Source organism: Podarcis vaucheri (assembly GCF_965113315.1).
Source record: "Podarcis vaucheri genome assembly, chromosome: 8".
NCBI classification, from domain to species: Eukaryota; Metazoa; Chordata; class Lepidosauria; order Squamata; family Lacertidae; genus Podarcis; species Podarcis vaucheri.
The window spans coordinates 77770085-77790079 of NC_138766.1; the positions used below are offsets into that span (position 1 = coordinate 77770085).

The window sequence follows — 19995 nt, forward strand, 5'->3', positions numbered from 1 at the left end:
TAGCTTATAACACAACTTTTATTAGAAAAGTTATACATAACAGCAACTATTTTCAAGAATATTAACCTTGAAAAGCAACAAAAACAGACTAACAAAGTTTAACAAGAAACTAATGACCTCTATAATTAAACATTCAAGTTATCTACAATGTCTCTTTGTACAAAGGGGGGAAACCATGGTTGTACAGGCACATCATGTCAAAAATAAAGCTGCAGTAACTATTTTATATAGTTAACTTTCTCAAGGATTATGAAAACATGTTGCAAATTTTTAAACATTCACATAATTTTACACTTGGGTATACACTGAAATCTTAGTTCCAGAAGAGAATCATTTCACAAAAGTGCCAACATTTAAAGTCAGAAACTTTAGTAATTTTGCCCCACCTTAAAAAAAATGTTGATGTCTCCATCAACATAGTCACATGATTTCTGGTATGGCCTGGTCCTGATAATAAGTAGTAAAATCAAATCAGAGTTTATTTGTAAATCTGCTCAGTATTCCAGGAGTGTGCATTATTGTGAAATACACTGTTACAAAAACTGTAAAGGTCATTGGAGATCTATTAATACTTATTACACAACAAGATTATGTTCAATAAATGCAAGTTTCTCCTGCCTCTAAAATATACATATGTAGCTTGCTGTTCGTTTCAGGGTCAGTGGTGTGCCACATTTGTAAAAAGAAAGGAAAGAAAACGGAAAAGGAAAAGGAAAAATTAAAGTAGCATGCTCAAACTGAGACCCTTCTAGCTACCAGCATACCTAAATTACTGTAAATTGCCTGTAATTCAGAATTATGGCATTTCTCAAAAGCCTTTAAAATTCTCAATAATTTTCAAATCAACAAGTAAAAAAAAAACAACCTTTATTGCAGTTGGTGCTTTACAACAGAACTACCCCATCCTTGCAGCTAGCTATCAGAAATGGACCACACTGAGATGGAATGTAAAATCCAATGCCAGAAATGTATTGTCTCTTGCACTTAAATAATATTTTTCAAGGACACCCATTTACATTTAGCCCCAGAGCTGCTTAAACTCTATTCTAAAGATACCATGGCACAGCAAATACTCCTGCCAGGCACTAACATTCATATTGGCAGCTCGAAGAACACCATCAGAAGTAGGAAGATGATAATAAAACACTGAAAGAAATGTGGGGCAGGAAGAATTCACTACCATGAGGAAAAGAGACCACATTTTAAGCATGTTTGGCAAAAACCTGTAATGAGACAATAGGGTTGGCCATTTTGGGTCTTCTGGAGTAGCATTCTAGCTTACTAAGCAGGTAATTGTAAAACAATGTATTAGTCATAGTTACATGCACCAATATTGCACACATCTGTTTTGATTTGTTTTAGAAACACTCTTTATTAGGTCCTTGAGTCACTTTCTCTCATCTCTGCAACTGGAACTCAAGTCACCCAGTGCAGAAGTTACTAGAAATGCAAAAGTGGTAAAATGTAATAGAAACAAAACACAAAACACAAAAGTAAATGACTGTACAGGACAATGGACTCTAGTTTTCTTCTTTTGTAGGCCCTACACATTGGGCAATGTGTAAGTACTAATGATGCTAACTATACAGCAAGCCAAATAAACATTCAAATAATATGGAATCTGGGACCAGGAGTAGCAATGATGTCACTATAAGGTTCTTCCTGTGTCAGCTCAATAGCTTGCTGCTTTTTTAGTACCAAGAAACTGTAGAATTTTGCTGCTGCTTGTTTGCGGTTTGTATTCCTACACAGCTCAAGCAAACTGATGGATTCTGCTCCAGTCTTGGCAAGAGCTCTCTGAAAACAGAAAACAGCGTTATAATTACTTCTGAGCTTAATCTAAACATTTACTACTGGACCACAATTGAACCTACTAGAATATCATTGAACATATTTTATTCTTCTAAGACCATGTGTCATTCTCTAAAGCCTGAAAATGCTAGAGACTCTTCCTAACCATGTACTTAATCTTAGAAAGCAAAAGTAGAAATTTTGCTGATTTCTGAGCCTCTCCCAATTTAGCAAATGCAATACCACCAACACCTCCAGCTTGAAGGGATGAGGGCGAAGACATGCCACAGCAGTCAACACTGGGCACGTGTAACAGCCAAGACCCCACCCCTCTACCTCAGATGAAGACTTATGAAGAGGCAATCTCTGGCTATCATAGCCAGTCAAGATGTGTGAACCCCACCCAATAAGTACAGAACCAAAACTGATCAAGTAAAAACATAAGCAACCAAGGGGGAGATTATAAAATATTTAATAGTAAAACAGAAACTTACTAGTATCTGAATGTGAAAGTGCTACTTCCACCCTGTACATGAGTGCATGCTAACACAGATATGTTAGCATAATTAACATGAACTTCAAATTATGTAGAGGCTTTACTACTACATGTGGAGTGGAACAATCCCTTGCTTATTTGGGAATCTTTCGGTTTTAGAAAAGAGCACAGAGAGTTTGAATTGCTAGATCCTAAAATCTGTAAGTCACGGGATCCCCACTGCATACTAAGTTTCCTACAACACCAGCTATTAGTCAGCAATTATGGGAAGATCTTGTTGCATTTGTGACCTACACGTCTGCTTGCTGGCTGGCCTGTGTGGGGAGACTCAGGTATGTACTGTCTGCAAAAAAAAAAGCCACGCTCAGAAGAACTCTTCATTTACTACTGAAACCATTTCATACCTGAAGACCATGAAGCATTTGTTGAGTTCTTTTGTTCCATCGTCTTTCCTCTTGATCCTGGTCACCACCAGTACCATCTTCCTCCTGCAACCAATCACATTTTAGATAGGGCTAGATAGTCTGTTAAAATGATGCTTTTCTGCTATTCTAAAAGGCCGGATTGACTTGACTTTAAAGCTCAGGGCACAAAAGAAAAGGCATATGAAGAAACCATAATGGATTATGGTTACATGCATGAACCGTACAACAGCAGAATAAAATTCATTGCCTGTAGATTTAGAATACACAAGAGTACAATGAGCAACTTATAATATGATGCTGCACCCATCTACAAATGAGTTGCATTGCATACAAGTGCCTTCCTCCCTTTAAAAGCTAAGGGACAACATTCCTAATCCTGAGCAGTCTTTCCTCATCAGTTATCTAAGCACCATGGAATATCTTTATATTTTAGTTCCTTCAATCTGTGGCAACACTTTTGTAAGATGTAATTGGGATATACCTAGTTCTATGCAATACATATGCTAAAAGCAATTCTGATATCTAGTTCTTCTTTACAGGACTCTCATGCTAAGACCATGTACAAAAGATCTGTCTCCATAACTAGTTTGATTGAAGTACATTTGAAAATCTCTCTGAAAATCATTACAAGAGCTTCATAGTTCTTTTTATTTTAGGCAATGATGAAGTACACACAACTATAAATCCTAAGATCTTAAAGTATTTTTACCATGCTGTCATATAAATATTGTTAAGAAAAATGATTAAGAGACTTCTTTGAATTCATTCAATAACTGCAAAATGTTCATATACCAGATTTTTTGTACCTTCTGTTTCAGAATGGTTTATTAATAATTTGTACCACTGCTAAAATTAAATAAAGAACTGCTCAAAGGAACAAATGTAACTTTTACAGAAAAAAATGATAGGGTTTGTGATGTTTCTGAATAGTGGTCATGCCTACTCTCTCAACTTTTCCAGGTAAAACTATTTACATAGTTTCTAATTTCTACTTCTCTATTATTTTTAAACAACAAGAACTTTCCTTGGTGTGTCTACCTGATGAGCTTTTCAAGTGTTCTATTAGCAGAACAATCTACTCTACCGAGAAGTAAATCCACTGAGCTCAAAAGAACACACTCTCAGTGATTGTGGGACTGCAGACTACTATTGTTTAGCCCTGTTTAGGGAAATTTTTAATGACCTATGTTTTACTGTATTTTTAATCTTTTGTTGGAAGCTGCCCAGAGTGGCTGGGGAAACCCAGCCAGATGGGTGGGGTATAAATAAAAAATTATTCTTATTATTTTCACAAGCTTCCTATAGAACAAATTGTTTAAATGTCTGCCCACATTTTAACTTACTAACTGGCCTGGCAACTGCAAGCCCAGAGGTATGAGAAACATTGCTGGAGGTTAGACTAGATGATTCTATGATTCTATACCTCTTCCTCTTTCATGTTCCTCAAACATATCACTAGATGCAAATTTACATGAGGGTGAGAGGGGAGAGATAGAAGAGACACAAGGAAGATCCTGGTCTTCCTGCAAAATTAGTGGTTGACAAGGGATTTAAATGGGTTCAAATATACCATTTAGAACGAGAAACAGCAGTTAATCAAACCCAGCTGAGAGATCAGCTCATGCATACAAATGCAGCCAAACACATGATTGTAAAGCTTCAGCATTTTTCTATATCTGTAGAAGCAACAAGTAATAAGAGATCCAGGTAAATAAATATGCAAAATCCTGTTTCTGCCTGCTTAATTCTGCAATGGAGATATACAAAGTAGTAAATGTAATCCTTTTCGGAGGCAAGGTAGGAAAAATCCAAGCATACAAATGTATTCAAGTTCTAAAGGCCACTGAATTAATTCGGCCAATAGAAACTTCAGAGTTGCACCCCTGTTATAACAACTCAGTACCTACCTCTTCCTCCTCCTCTTCCTCCTTTTCCTTTTCCTTTTCTTTTTCCTTTTCAGGCAAGAGCTCTAGCTCTGGAATTAGCTGGCAGATGTTTTGAGGCTCTTCTGGAGGCAGTTCCACTGGGGGCATTTCTATTGGTTGCAATGGTTGAGACTAAGGAGAGAAGCATTCAAGTTATAACAACTGAAACTAGATAACTGTACAACTATTGAGTACATAATATCATAACTTAAAACATTCAAAAGCTTTGTGTAGTCATACTGCATTAAGCATAAATGCATCCACATTCTGTTAAAATCTCTTCAATGACTCTCGCTCACATCTTTCTGCAATGGCCAAAATTGTTGTCATTTATTTACTTATTTCATATGAAATACTCCACTTCCAATTGTAGTCATACTGCTACTAAATGACATACTCTTAATATGGTATTGAAATCAGTTGGTGGAGAAAGCTTCCTTCTTTATAGCAAAAGGAGAAAACTTTTAATATTTATGTATTTCTTGCAACATTACAGCTTGTGGACTCATGTCCTTAACATAGGTGGTATTTTTTTAAGTTTAATAATGCCCCCATGCCTTTTACATTTAAGGTTACTACTTTTAAGCTAGCCATTTTATTTATTATTTTATAAAATTTATACATCATTGGATATTGGGTTTGTTTTTTGTTTCTTAAAAAAAAACACACCTCAAAGTGGTTTACAAGACTGTAAAACAAGAAAACCAAGACAAATTTACAACTCTATTTTAAAACATACACAAGTTAAACTACTAAAGATACAATCAACTTACTACGTATCTGGAACATAAATATTTTCAGCAAGTGCCTAAAAGAGTACAGTGAAGGCACTTGGCTTGATCTAAATAGGGAGCAAGTTCCAAAGTGTAGATGCTGCCAAAATAAATGATCTTACAAATGCAGAACAAGTTATAAAAGAGGAGTATCCAACACTATTGTTCCACTGATGCAGTAGACTTCTGCTTCTACAACACAACTTCCTTCCTCCTCTCTTCTCTCCTGTAGCCCTCTCTACTGCTCATCTTCAAAAACTGCTCCAGAGGACTGTGATAAAACCCAGGAATTAGGATAGTGCTAATCCCAAGTTGCTGCATTGTTCAGAGAGGATAGTTTGAAATGCTGCCAAGCATAGCATATACTTTGAATTTACACTTATTTCCTATAACATTCCACATGAGAGTCATAGTTCTACTTCTGAATGCCCTCAACACATCGAGCCTTGCACAGTTTACAGGTCATTTTCTTCCCTATGTTCTAGTAAAACCTAAAAGTGAACAGAGAGACTCGCCTCCCAATATAATTACGCACAACGTTGGGGAGTCAACAGCAAGCAGAAAAGGACATTGTCACTCACGGGTAGCACAGGCTCTGGTTCCACTTGCGCAACCTTTCGCTTTACACCTGTCTGAGGTGGGGGTGGCGGCATGACCGATTCATCCAAGTTGGTCCTGCTGCCTTCCACGATGGACTCCTGAAGACGACTTGGCTCTTCCAAGATGGGTTCATCTATTGCATAGAAGTAATGATAAATGGCTACCTTACTCAAAAGTCATTTAGGAGTTTGTAGCCCTTTCTATTTTTATTTTACTTTTTAAGCATGTGTTGCAGATTAATGTACTCTATTGGGGTGTGGGGAGAATACTAATACTCAACATTTTCCTGTTTATGACTAGAACATTGCTTTGCTCTAAACTTAGATGATCCCAATACACTAAAGCAGCTACAAGCATTGAGCACTAAGATTATGTAAGTTTTTAGATGTAGATAAGTAAGTCTCTACAGGTCAGGAAGGATGCCATTAAAGAAGCACAAACCAATAACACTGCGCTGTGGTTCCTCTCTGGGCACTTCTGGGTTCTCAAAGTCTTTCAGGAACTCATCCAAGTTATCAGCTTCTCCACCTTTCCTCCTCTTTCTAAGATCTTCTGGTACAAGAGGTGTAAGACAGCGAGTGAAAAGCTACAAGCAAAACAAAGAAAGGTAAGTCTTACATGGGAACAGCAGCACTTTGAATAGCCTTTGCAGCCAAGTCACTTCAGGTGATTTAGTATTAAGACCAGAAAGATACAAAATTTTATGAAAATGATTTTAAGCAAAATGGCAAGCACACACATATACCGTTATATTAAAAAAAATTCATATAAACTTGCCATTTGCAATGTATGATATGCTATTGTGTATTTAGCTTAGGATAACTGTTATTTTTAGGGACACGGGTGGCGCTATGGTTTAAACCACTACGCCTCTTGGGCTTGCCGATTCGAAGGTTGGAGGTTCGAGGCCCCACGACGGGGTAAGCTCCCATTGTTCAGTCCCAGCTTCTGCCAACCTATCAGTTCGAAAACACAGCAGTGCAAGTAGATACAATAGGTACCGCTCTGGCGGGAAGGTAAACGGCATTTCCGTGCGCTGCTCTGGCTTTGCCAGAAGCGGCTTAGTCATGCTGGCCACATGACCCAGAATAACTGTCTGCAGAAGCGGACAAATGCCTGTAAAGCGAGATGAGCGCCGCAACCCCAGAGCCGTTCGTGACTGACCTTAAATGTCAGGAATCCCTTTACCTTTACATGTTATTTTAAAATATATTTCCCTAAGTTTGGTTTACCTTCAACAGTCTGTTATTCCACAGAGGCTGAGCAGGAAGAGAGAAAAGTTTTTCAACACCCCCAGTCTCTTTCCACATCATTAACTTCTTAGTAGGAGGTGCCAAATCCAGTGTAGTGACAATATCAGAGTAGTCACTGAGTTGGGCTCTTATAGTTTTGCTGTCCAGTTCTTTTACGCTGTCCACAATCAGTTTTCTCTTCCTTTTTGCCTTTGTTTCTTTAACTGGTCAAGAAAAAAGTAATGTGTTAACACTACTCAATCTGCAAAAATAGTTATATTTAGAATCAGGTCACACCATTAACAACTTCAGGATTCTTTACAAGTACTGTGCTGCTCAGGTATAAAACTTTTTTTTTTAAAAAAAGATTTCTCTTAAGACTTGTCAGCACTAAATAGTATTAAGGTATCACTAGCAGTTAATAACCATATGCACCAGGGACTGAGTATCAGCATAATCATGACCACTGACTAAAAAGGACATATTTTATCAAGGTCAACAAGCATAAGCAGCTGATATTGTTTGTTTGCCTGTGTGAATTGTATTTATGTACATACACAGGGTACGCAGGTTTACTTAAAGCATGATATGGTATGGTATGTTTTATTACTTGCAATTAATAATTATAAATAAAAACAGCTTTTTTCACTCTCAGTAAAGTCAACCAGGCATCCACCATGTTTATATCAAAATAAATTATTTTTAAAATGCCACAAGGCTCCCTTTTTTGACACAAAAGGCTAACATGGAAATTCTTCAGTCAAGACTATTCTAGTACAAAAGTGAAAATACAATCCTGTATTTACCAGTTATATCAATTGGCTCTAAAGCAAAAGCTTCTTCTTCATTTGGAACCAGTGTTGTCTGATCAGTCATAGTTGGCAATGGTTCAACCGGATCAACTGAGTCTGGACTATCAGGTCCACCCACTGCGAATCAAAAAGATAAACTGAGTTTCCTAATAAATGGTTAAAAGCATGGAAGTTCACACAATTCAACCCATTTCCAATTTTCACACACTGCCCATCCATTTATAATTACATACCATTCAACACATTCCCACACACTCAGACAGTGTGCTTAGAATAGGATAATTGGGGGTGTGTGTGTGTGAAGGCCTAAAATTAAGGAAAAGGCAAGTAAGTCAAGCAACGGAGCTGACTTGCAGCTTTTCTAAACTCAAACCGTCACCCTTGCCCTTTATTCCATTAGTGCAATACTAAACAAGAAATATAAGGCATACTGGATCAGGCCAAAGGCTGGGAAGCCTATAAGCAGAACACAAGGCAATAGACCATAGACCTCTGGCATTATTGTTCCTCAGCAAGTGGTTTGAAATACCAGACACAGTTTGCTGGGGGTCAGGGAAGAGAGGAAAGAAAAAAAGAAGAGTTTGGCTTTGATATCCCGCTTTATCACTACCGTAAGGAATCTCAAGGCGGCTAACATTCTTTCCCTTCCTCTCCCACAACAAACACTCTGTGAGGTGAGGGGGCTGAGAGGCTTCAAAGAAATGTGACTAGCCCAAGGTCACCCAGCAGCTGCATGTGGAGATTATTCCTTCCCTTAAAATATGCCTTCCTTTTAGTTTCCAGCCTCATTAGCAAGAAGTACTTTCTCAGTTACTGTCAAGATGCTTATTAACATACAAGATGTACAGACTAGATGAGTTCAACAGAAGGTCTATGAAGCGCTGCCCATTTTTTTCGGTTTAAAACACTAATTTAAACACTCACTTGAGACATTATCATCATCATCAATATCATCATGCGGAGGTTGCTCAGGCATCATTACTCCACTTTCTGAAAGAGCAGGTGGGTCATCAAATATGCCTCCTTCATTGTTGCTGAGAAGTTTGTCATCTGAAAGGGCAACTCAAAGAGTTAAGATTGAAAGCGCATGCCATGTACCAAAATGTGGCATAGTGGTGGGAATTACTACAGGTAAAGTTGACATTAAAGAAAAAACAAAGCTGGTATTAGTAATAAAAATAATTTGGGCTTTTCGTTGAAAAAGGAAATGAATGACATTTGGACTTAAATAACTTTTTTTTATGTAACTGGAAGATGGAAAATCAGACGTTCTTGTTTTTCCCTTTTTCTTTCTTTCTTTCTTTTCCTTTTGCAGCTGTTTGTCTTTTAAAATTTACAGTAGTTTTCTATATCTAACTGTATTATGAAAAACTTTTATAAAAATCGTAATATGGGGGGTGGGGCGGTGAAGACACTTCTTTAAAGGCAGCAAACATCATGAGCTAGCCTATGATACAAGAGCAACTTGCAAGGACTGAAGAATCCACCTGTGGAATTCCATTCCAAGATGACATACATAACCCAAATCCTTCATCTTCAGGATTTTAAACCAAATTCCCTGTTCACCACAGCCATCCATTTTTAATATCGCCTAAGGAAAGAATGGCATGTATGCAAGGGGGAGGATGTCCTTGCACTTTAAGACAGAAAGAATACATAGAAGGATACATCAGGACAGTTGTTCCCCATACAACCCAGAAAACATGTTCCTATTAGTTACTGGTGCTACTGTCCAATAACCCCACTCAGTAGCTAGCCTGTCTTCTACAGTAGTATTTTCTCAACTAGGCGTAGGGTCCGATCTCATAAACACGAGTTCTATGTTTTGAAAACAGTGAATCAGAACCTCAGGGATTGGATAAGTAAGTGATGCTGCCAAGACGTTCAAACAAGCTTTAAGATTTATTTATATACTATACTATATTCTCTTTAAAACAAAATTCACACAAGGTTAGACCCCTTAAATTATGTAGGGTGAAATATGAATTACCAACATACCCAGGATGCCACCATCATTTCCCTCTCCAAAATTGTCATCTTTGTACTGATCTTCATACTCCAAGTGATTAGATTTCTCATTAAGGTGACTGGTGCTCTGCTCAGGCTCCAGCAGAAGGTTGGAAGCACTAGTACTATCCAACATGTCATCCGCAAATGCACTATCTTCTCTCATCATTTCACGATCATCCATTCCAAAATCACCTGTTATAAAAGCAGTCATCATAAATGCAAGTGGCATTGAAGAAGACCCTCAACTGCTAATACAATATCATTATACTACAATTTATAAAATCCTCTACTTCTAATTTTAATCCTACTGCTACTGAACGGCATAAATACTCTTAATACGGTGTTGAAATTGGTCAGTGGATTCTTTATGGCAACTGAAATGAGCTTTTTATATTTATGTATTTTTTGCAACATTACAGTTTGCAGACTCATGTCCTTAACATAGACGGTGATTCTTTTAGGTTTAATAATGCCTCCCATGGCTTTTGAAATTAAGGAAACTATTTTTAAACTAGTGGTTTTATTTTATTTATTTATTTATTTATTTATTTAATAAAATGTATATACCACTTGATTGTAGAAAAACCCCTCAAAGCAGTTTGTTTACCGCCATACCTATACATATACACAAATGTTAAAATACTAAAACTGATAAAACCACCTCAAATTTCTAAACATCTAGGTGAACTTGTCTAATCAATGATGCTTTTAGCAGATGTCCTGCTTGATCTCATCAGGCAGCGAGTTTCAAAGTATAGCTGCTGACACAGTAAATGGTAGCATCCTTACAAATGTGGAATGGGTATTATGTGGCACTTTTAGTAGTGACGATTCCACCGATCGAAGCAATCAAGTGGGCACATGTGGCGTAAGGCAATCTCATAAACTGGACCCAGCAGTGCAGTTCCTTCAGCACAGGTGTTATATGCTGACAAGGCCTCACTCCTGTCAACAATTGTGCTGCAGTATTCTGCACTAACTGCAGCTTCAAGTGGAATAATCCAGTCTTGAAGTAACCAACACAAGAAGACATGAACTACTGTGGCAAGGCTTTCGTGGTCCAGCAACGTCAAACCAGTTGCAGCTGGTAAAAGGAACTTCTAGCCACTGAAGAGGTTAGCAATTTGGGGGTGCTCCTGGAACCAGCTGTCACTGGAGGCTCAGTGCCTCCATCTCACCAGGATTCAAGCTTAGCTTGTTTTTCCTCATCCATTTCACCACTGAGTCCAGGCAATGGCTGAGGGACTGCAGGGCTTTTCCTGATTCAGATGTTATGGAGAAACAAAGCCGAGTATCATCAGCATAATGCAGGCACCTCACGGTGACACTCCTAACGACTGACTAAACATCAGGAAGAACTTTCTGAAAGTAAGAGTCGTTAGACAGTGCAGTGGACTCCCTCTACAGGAGGTTGCAGGCTCTCCTTCCTTGGAGGTTTAGGTTTTTAAGCAGAGATTGGATGGTCATCTGTCAGGTTTTAATTTTTTCTAAGCTTTGACGTTAATTCTTCCTTTTTGCTAAATCTCAAGAATGTCCCTGGAAGGAGAAGAACCTTTCAGTTTGGCAGCAAGTGCTCTGAGAGACTCAACGTTCATGGCCAAGCTTTCAAAATCAGAAATGATGGAAATCAACCAAACAGCAATATGGAAGCAAAATGGAAGGGGAATGATCCTCTGCTCACTCCAGAATCAAGCAAAAGCGGGTTTTTCCATCTTCTGTTTTCCATTTCTTCAAGCTTTTCTTTTATAATCTTGTTCTCTTTTCTGAGAAACACTAGTTCTTCATTTTTTTGAAAGCCAACGCCAAGCACCTCCGAGGCACAGGTTAGCCATGTCATCAAGGTGTATTCCAAACTGTATCATTTTTGTTTCCAGAGGCTTAATTATCATATTCCAGCTTGTTGTTAAACCCACTGCAAAATGTGCTTAAAAAAAATCTTTTTTAAGTTACCATAATCACAATCAGTCTGGATTTGTGTTTAAGGTGTTGCAAAGATCATTGCGTTCTTGGTGCCATTTTGTTCTGGGTGACTTTCGTCTACTTATTCCAATGAGGCCTAATCCTGGTCAGTTTTCTCTCCTGGTCTAAAATAGTCTATAAATTTTCTTTCCTTTTTCTAACTAAGGCAAGACAGAGCCAAGCAAACTGCCACAACACTATACTAACTGCTTCTGTTGTAACATCATATAAAACTGTAGTGCAATTGCCACAAATACATTTATGAACAATAGTTATACTTTACCAAAGTCATTATCCTGAAGGATACTGATGTTTCCCACTTCTTCCCTCATTGTAATTTCTTCCACTCTGCTTTGATTTAAACTGAATTGCTGAGCCACATCAATATCACTTTGAAAGAACAAAAAAAAGGAGAAAGATCTTCAGTTTGAAACCATCTCAAAACACAAATCAACCAGTTTGAAACCATCTCAAAACACAAATAATAAGCAGTTAATTACAGAAGATCAGATTTACCAAATTAATACTACAAAGAGACTTACTTTTCTGATCAACTTATGTTTGTAAAAGTAGTTACAAGTATCTTCAGACACAATTATTTGTTTGAAAGAATTTAGTTAAAATATTGGCACCATAAAGTAAGGAATATACAAGAATGCTACAAGGATACATTCTGAAAGTAGCCTGGGTACAAAAAGCACTATGCATTCAATAGCTTGTATCATTACAGCAGATTTAGAAAAGTGGTAGCTATCCAACTATGCAATTTAAAAGACAAATGAACCACATGCACTATAGTACAAACATTCAGAATTTGGCATGTGTCAGCCTTCCCCAAAGCAGACTTAGTTGAGGCATTTGTGTGTCTTACAGGGTTCAAGTGCTTACACATAACACAATTAGAGGAATATGAGAAAATATCAACAACCATACATTCTCATGGATAGCAGTTCTAGCAAACAGCAGAAGACAAAGCAGCTTACTCTAAATCTGGCAAGGGTTGGTCAAAATCATGGAATTCTTCAGGTAAGGTGATAGCATTGTATGCAGCTTCTCTATTTTCCTCCGGCAAATCAACCACACCTGAAAAAGCAGCGTTATAAAATTTGTAAGGTGATACTTTTAAACAAGAAACAACCATCTTGGCACATGGCATTTATTGTGGCAGGAGTCTTTTTAGCCAATGAACTATTCCATCAAATGAAATAAAACCTGTTCTTTAAGTAGTATTTTCTGTTATGGTGACGCATCATGTGCTCACAGACTATTGGGTCTTTAAAGGTTCCACATGAAACCTCCTGTAACTCTATGAGCCCACTGAGTTATTTGTGTGGCAACGTATTTGTAGCTACAAGAGCACCTAAACAAATATGCCTCTGGAGAATTTCAAAGGGTAATAACTTAGGAAACAATCCTACTTATAAAATATTCCAATATTCAACAGGCCTTACTCCTACTTAAGCATGCAAAGGGAGGCAAATTTAAACAGGCTATGAAAAGAGAGTGAAAAATGTGTAAAACAAGTAAATGTTGCTGTAATACAGGAAAACCCCAATCTGTGTGGGGGTTTCACTCCAGGTCATCATGCACGACAACGGAGCACACATAAGCCCGATCCATCCCCATTTTTGGCCACTTCAAGGTCACGACAATGTGCAGTCATGCACATATGAAACACACATAAAATCGGTCATTGCTTGTACTAAATTCCAGAGCAATTTGCTCTTTATGTAAGAGCAGTAACTTTGTGAATAGCAATTATGCAGCAAATACCTGGACGGAACGCCATCTTGATCTTAATGAATGCCTCATTACAATCTGCAAGGAGATATTTAGCTTTCCTGTGATAAATTCTAACGACTCCCAGTAAAAGATGTCCTGAAGTCCGAAGAGCCATCTTCACCTGAAAATTTACTTATAGTTAGTATGCAGCAGTCAATCATATCTGATGGAGAAACAATTTTTTTGGAGAAAGATAATTCCTCAAGCACACAAGTTGGAACTTCTTTTCGCTGTCAAAAATATTGATAACTTTGAGAAGTACTTTGCAAGACTATTCTTCCTGGATCTCCAAAACCATGTTATGATGTTTCTCTTAGAAATTCAGTACAAACTTGACCAATATTTTTGTTTGTTTGTACATGCAAATAGTCACACACTCAGTGTCAATGATGACAAATGATCATTTTCCAGCATGCAGGTAGGGATTACTTTCTGTAACCTGGCCAAGCATGAATTCTACCCATTCACCAATTCAACTATTGATGTACCACAAATTACTTAAACTGGTATCCACAAGCTTGAGCTTGTAAATTTATGTGGCTTTAATATCAAATATGTTCTATTACTATTTTTAGCAATCGTGAAAAATATTTATTTCAGAAAGACTGACAAAAAGACTTGTTGCAGAAGCATCCAGAAGAGGATCAGGACCTGAACAATGAATTATGAGAATAATTAGCTAAAACAGCCGGTTTCCACTGTTCTAGGTCATTTTACATGATGCCATCTTGCCTGGATAATATAATACCTGGTATATTTTGTTAAAGACAATAGGGAGTTAATTAAAGCAATGTGGGTTGTGAACACAGAACATCAACAGTAAAGTAAGCAACACAAGCATAGATGAGATTCAAAAGCAGGTGTGAACTAAACTTCATCCTGCAAGTAGGATCAGTTTCTCATTCTGCATATAGGAAGTCTACAACAATTCCTAGTCATGATAGATAAATGATATCTCTTTGTTGAAGCAAATATACCTCTGAATGCCAGATGCTGTGGGCAAATGAAAAGAGAATGACATATGTCATTCATGCCCTAAACTGAGTGCCCAGAAGCACCTGCCTGGTTACAGCTGGAAACAAGACACTGGACTAAGTGTATGTTGGTCTGATATAGCAAAGCAGTTAATGCCATGTTCAATGAAGCAGCAACTGAATGAATGCACCTTTTTATATCAACACTTCTGATAGCACATGAAAAACACAGAATCCTATTATCTCTAAACAAAATGCTATTACTTTTGTAATACCTTAGGCGAGATTATGCTTTCCACACTGCTCTCCAAATTGCATTCAAACACATGGGCTTTGGTTAGCTTCTTATCCCAATGGGCCGCCAGCCAGATTTTGGCTAGCGGCCCTCGCTTGCTCAGAACAAAGTGAGCGTAGAACATCGTGCCAACTGTCTATGCCACAACCTGTAAAGAAATACAAGTAAACTAAATATTATGCAACAAAAAGGAAACAGATTAATTCTTGCAAGTTATTTTGTAGCAGTATAGCTGTTTTCTGTTTAGCAGCAAAAGCCGCCATGGATTTACCTATATAAGGGCCACTTTGTACAGTAGGGTTATCAGACATGACACCTGGGAACATGCTCTCTAGAAACACCACACACCAGGCCAAACTTTGGTCTCCAGCTGTTTTTAGACTACAACTCCCATCATCCCTAGCTAACAGGACCAGTGGTCAGGGATGATGGGAATTATAGTCCCAAAACAGCTGGAGACCCAAGTTTGGCCAACACTGTCATATACCAACCATGAATTTGTGCACAGGATTGTCAGGTAGCAGGTTGCATTGCATCAAGTAGTTCCTTAAGCTTGTTTCCTCATGAAACAAGCCATGTGATGCCCCACAAACAAACTTCAAGGCACTATGCTAAAATACCAGAACCTCTCAGTTGTAGAGACAAAAAGCAGAATTGAGATTTTTCTGCTTCAGTTATTATATTGCTTTCATTCCAGTAGCACAACAACAATCAGGTAACAAGTACAGCAAGAATCTTAATTAGTTTAAACCTCCAGAACTGTTTCCCTAACCCAGTATGAAGATATACATTTGCAAGCTTCAGTATGAGTCCATATTATTCTCCCTTTTGCAAAAGTCTTCTGCAAACTATGTACTTAACTGCAAGCCTTGAAATAAAATGCACATTTCATGAAGTCAAACAATTTACAGCAACTAGTCTGCAACTGCATCTGCTAGCCCCCCAAATACCAATATTGATATGATTTCACTTGCTTGCTCCACTTTTCTTAACTGCATATTATAGACAATCTCCCATTACTGTGACAGCAATAGCAACACTATCAACACCAGGACTTGTTCCCTTCCAGCAACTAGGAGCAGCAGAGAGAATTTTCAACAACAACCAGGTATAAACTTTCCCCTCAATAAGTGTAGCCCTCTTCTCATATTCTGTACACATTCTACCAAAGTGTGGGAGTGAGATTTTAGCCACTGATCCTCCCTCACTTCATCGGCTGATTGCTCTCCATTTGCTATATTGAGCACATGGTGAAAACATGTTTTATGTATGGTTTGTACTTGGGATCAGGAAAACTAGTAGTTTCCAACTGCATGTACAGCTGTGCCGATATATGAAGCCCATCCTAATCTACTAAACATACATAGATGGAAATTGGTGGGTGTGATTCTGTCTCCCTCCACACACTGATTGAAGTGTGAATGGAACACAAGAGGCTTTATACCCAGAAAACAATAATATGTTTATATGAACTACACACAAACATTACTCTTTAGGAATACTGAAATTTTTATGCCTCATTCACACATCACACTAAGCCAAACCATGACTTAGCATAAACAAACGAACTCCGATTGAAGCCATTTTGCTTTTCCTTATAATTTTGCTACTACACTGAGCGAAGCCATGGTTTGGTTTAGTGTGTCATTTCAATCTGGGCTCATGGTTTAGCTATCTGAAACCAACCGCATCCTGTGTACTCTGAGACAAACTTTATTATAACTTGTGTTTGACTAGAGAGCTAAACAAAAATTTGGGTTCAAATGACATAAGCCAGCATTGTGCAGGACAGCAATAAAACTTCTAGGAGTAAAGCAACCACAATCTTCTCTCTAGCACATATCCTCTGGCTGAGAAAAATCAAATGTTCCCCTTAGGAAAAACTTAATTAAGAACGCCAGTCAAATAATAGTTGCTAGCCACTGATTTACAGTTATTCCACCTCTGTGATCCAATAAGAATTACTATCATGTTAGGTACTTTTCAGAAAAAGATTACTAAAACCACAGCTGGGCATGCTTTGCTGCTTCAGTGAATGCTATCCATAAACTCCTACTTTCATGTCTTCAAGATGGGAAGAGCATCTCTGGCACTGCAATAGTGGGATGAAAACTATCAAGCCTGCTGTAATCCTAATAATAAAGCATCCAACAAGCCTGAAATTCTGGCACCACAGGAATTTGACTTAAATGACCTTTGACATTACTTGTCCTTCCAGATGCAAGTGCTCCCCACTGCCAGTGACCAAGAATGTTTGTCAACACTTCTCCTTTATTAGGAAATGTTTGTGTGTTAGTTTAATTTATATAACACCTTAATCTTCCAAGAAGCTTAAGGTGGTGTACATGGTTCTCAGTGTTCGAAACTCCCACTGTTCTAGGCGTATTTTGCAAAAAGCGAATTTCATTAGTGTGAGCAGTTTCTGAGCTCTGAGGGCACTAGGATTTCAGATTAAAACTGCAGAGTGGAAAGGAAAGGAGGAAGTTTTTCTGCCTCCCCACTTCCAACTATTCTCTGAAGATTGGAAAAGAGACCCTCTTAAGAATATTAGCAGGTGGGCAAAGGAAGGACTAGACCATGTGAAAAATGAACAGAATATTTTACTTGCAGTTCATTCATTTTCAGCTTTGTATTCTTGTTAGAAAAAAAGCGTACCTAGACATTCTGTTGTTGCACCCATAACCTAGGCTTAAGGTGCCATTTAGCTCCTAGCTTTCATATCCCTGTTTCTTACACTGTTGGTTCTCCTCCCCACTTCATCCTCACAAGCAGCCCTGGGAGGTAGGTTAGGCTAAGAGATGGTGACTGGCCCAAGATCACCCAGCAAGCTTCAAGGCCGAGTGGGGATCCGAACCCTAGTCTCTCAGGTCACAATCTAACACGCTCACCAATACACCACACTGCCTGGACAGTCTAACTCTTCTGTAAATTCATATATGCAAGAATCCTCCTCATCCTGAAATTACAAGTTTAACAGATGACTGTGCCTTGCCATGAGATACCAGCTGAGGAAATCACTCAACCCTGGAAACACGCATGAGATTCCCATGGCCTTGGTCTGTCTCCCAATCGCTCCCACACAATCCAAACATTTTAGGAAGCTGAGCCGCCTGATAGCAGAACCTCCAGCTGTCACGGTCCTTCTTTTCCTAGGCATCAATTAACATCTCACCCTCTTAAGCACCAACAGTAAATTCAACCTGTGGACCTGTAGTACGTGAGGCCATCTCCCCCCCCTCCTTTTTTTTTTTACAATGAAAGGAATCATATTATTACAATGCTGGGCAAAACGCAGGAGAATTAAAAACATACACCAGTTAACACAATTATGAACAAAAAGTTTCCAGCACAGCCCTATACCTATTTACTCAGACATGTTCAACGGAGTTACCATGGACTGGATTGCAGCCTTTCGAAATTTCACTTAAATGAACCAAAAAAAATTTTTAAGCACAGGAAGAGGAAATGGGGGGGGGTAGATTATATCACTACGTGCAAACAACAATTGCATATATGCCAATCTAAGTAACTAAGTGTTACTTACCTAGTTATTACCCAAATACATATATGGTTTTTTATAAGCTGAGATAGATATAGAAAGTTATATAGATATATATTTAATAAACGCTTTCAAAATATCTTTACACTTGTCCAGGCAAAATCTGCAAGCAATCCGTCCGTAAGTTGCGAGTCTTGTTCTATCTTCAATTGGGGGGGGCGACTGGATCGTAGTCTTTCCCCCCCCTTTTTTTTCCCTTTAAGTAGACCACAGGGAAGCAAAAAACGCAAAACACACAACCCAATTTTCTGCGGCTCGAGACCTCCTTTTGCAACCGTTTGCGCCCCGCAAGGGGCTTCTTCTTCGAAACAAGGGCGCCCGCCGCCTTCGAGGAAACGGGGGGACGAGGCGCGCGCCGAGCCAGGGGCGAGAGAGACTCGAGGGGCAGAGGCGGGGAAAGGCTTCCTCCTTCCCTGCCGAGCCTCTCCGGACACGCTGCGGCGACGTCGGAGGCGAAGGCGGGCTTGTTCCCCCGTCAGGCGGAGGCCGAAAATCAGCCAAGGCCGCCTCCCTCCCTCCCTCCTCTCGGCCCTCAGCAGCTCTTTCCCGGCTAAGCCAGGCGGTTCCCTCAGCGGCAGCGGTTCCTCCTCACACGGGCACCTGCCTGGGCCCGAGCCTAGGCCTCTTCCCCGTTCCCAGCAGGGTTGACGGCCTCCGGCCCCTTACCTCGATTCCTGCGCGGCCGCCGAGGGCAGCGGGCCCCACGGATGAGCGCTGGGGTGAGGGTAGCCACCCGCCGCCGCTGCCCCTTTCCTCGCGTCTCCCCCTCACCCCCCCTTCCGCGAGACACTCAAACAAACAAGATGGCGGCCGCTCCCCTTCCTGCCGCCCAAACCAGGCGTTTAAAAATCGGCAGGATGTTTACCGTTAAAAAAAAATGGAGGGAGGGGGGAGAGACACAGAGAGAGATATTGATGGGCGGGGGGAGTGGGAGCGGGCCCCAACGCGCCTGCGCGCACGAGCCTGGCGGCGCTAACAGGCCGAGGCTTGCGCAGGCGCCAGTCGCAGCGTTGACGTTGGCCAATGAGGTGCGGAAGCTGGTAGGAGAGACCGATAGTGGGGCGGGGCCGTCGTAGAGGCCAGCGTGTGAGGGAAGTGGGGAAGGCGAGCGGCTTGAGTGTGGCGCATGCGCACATATTGACCTGGGAGGAGGAGCTCTAGTTTGTGTGTGTTTCTAGTACAGTATATGGTGTTTCTTGGTTTGGTTACTGTTCTCCGAAAAAGAAAGAAAGAAAAATAAATGCATTTTGCAAAACATTACTGCATATTGGAGGATTTGATGTGTGTGTGTTGAGCATGTGCAAGTTTTTTTTGAAGATTCACAGGAGTCCTGTTTGCTATTTTGCTCAGAAAGACTCCAAG

At 39.5% G+C, this 19995-nt stretch overlaps 1 protein-coding gene across 1 annotated transcript; it reads right to left on the bottom strand.

Moving 5' to 3' along the window:
* RAD21 (RAD21 cohesin complex component) lies at positions 1–19458 on the bottom strand. Its single transcript, XM_082235665.1, has 14 exons — positions 19300–19458; positions 15055–15222; positions 13797–13926; positions 13007–13106; positions 12307–12413; positions 10053–10256; positions 8979–9104; positions 8049–8171; positions 7243–7466; positions 6452–6596; positions 5992–6143; positions 4620–4769; positions 2692–2775; positions 1–1797 (listed from the first exon to the last, which is right to left on the bottom strand). The coding sequence occupies exons 2-14, from the start codon at positions 15196–15198 to the stop codon at positions 1606–1608; spliced, it is 1881 nt and encodes a 626-aa protein (XP_082091791.1). The 5' UTR covers positions 15199–15222; positions 19300–19458; the 3' UTR covers positions 1–1605.
* Positions 19459–19995: the final 537 nt, after the last annotated feature.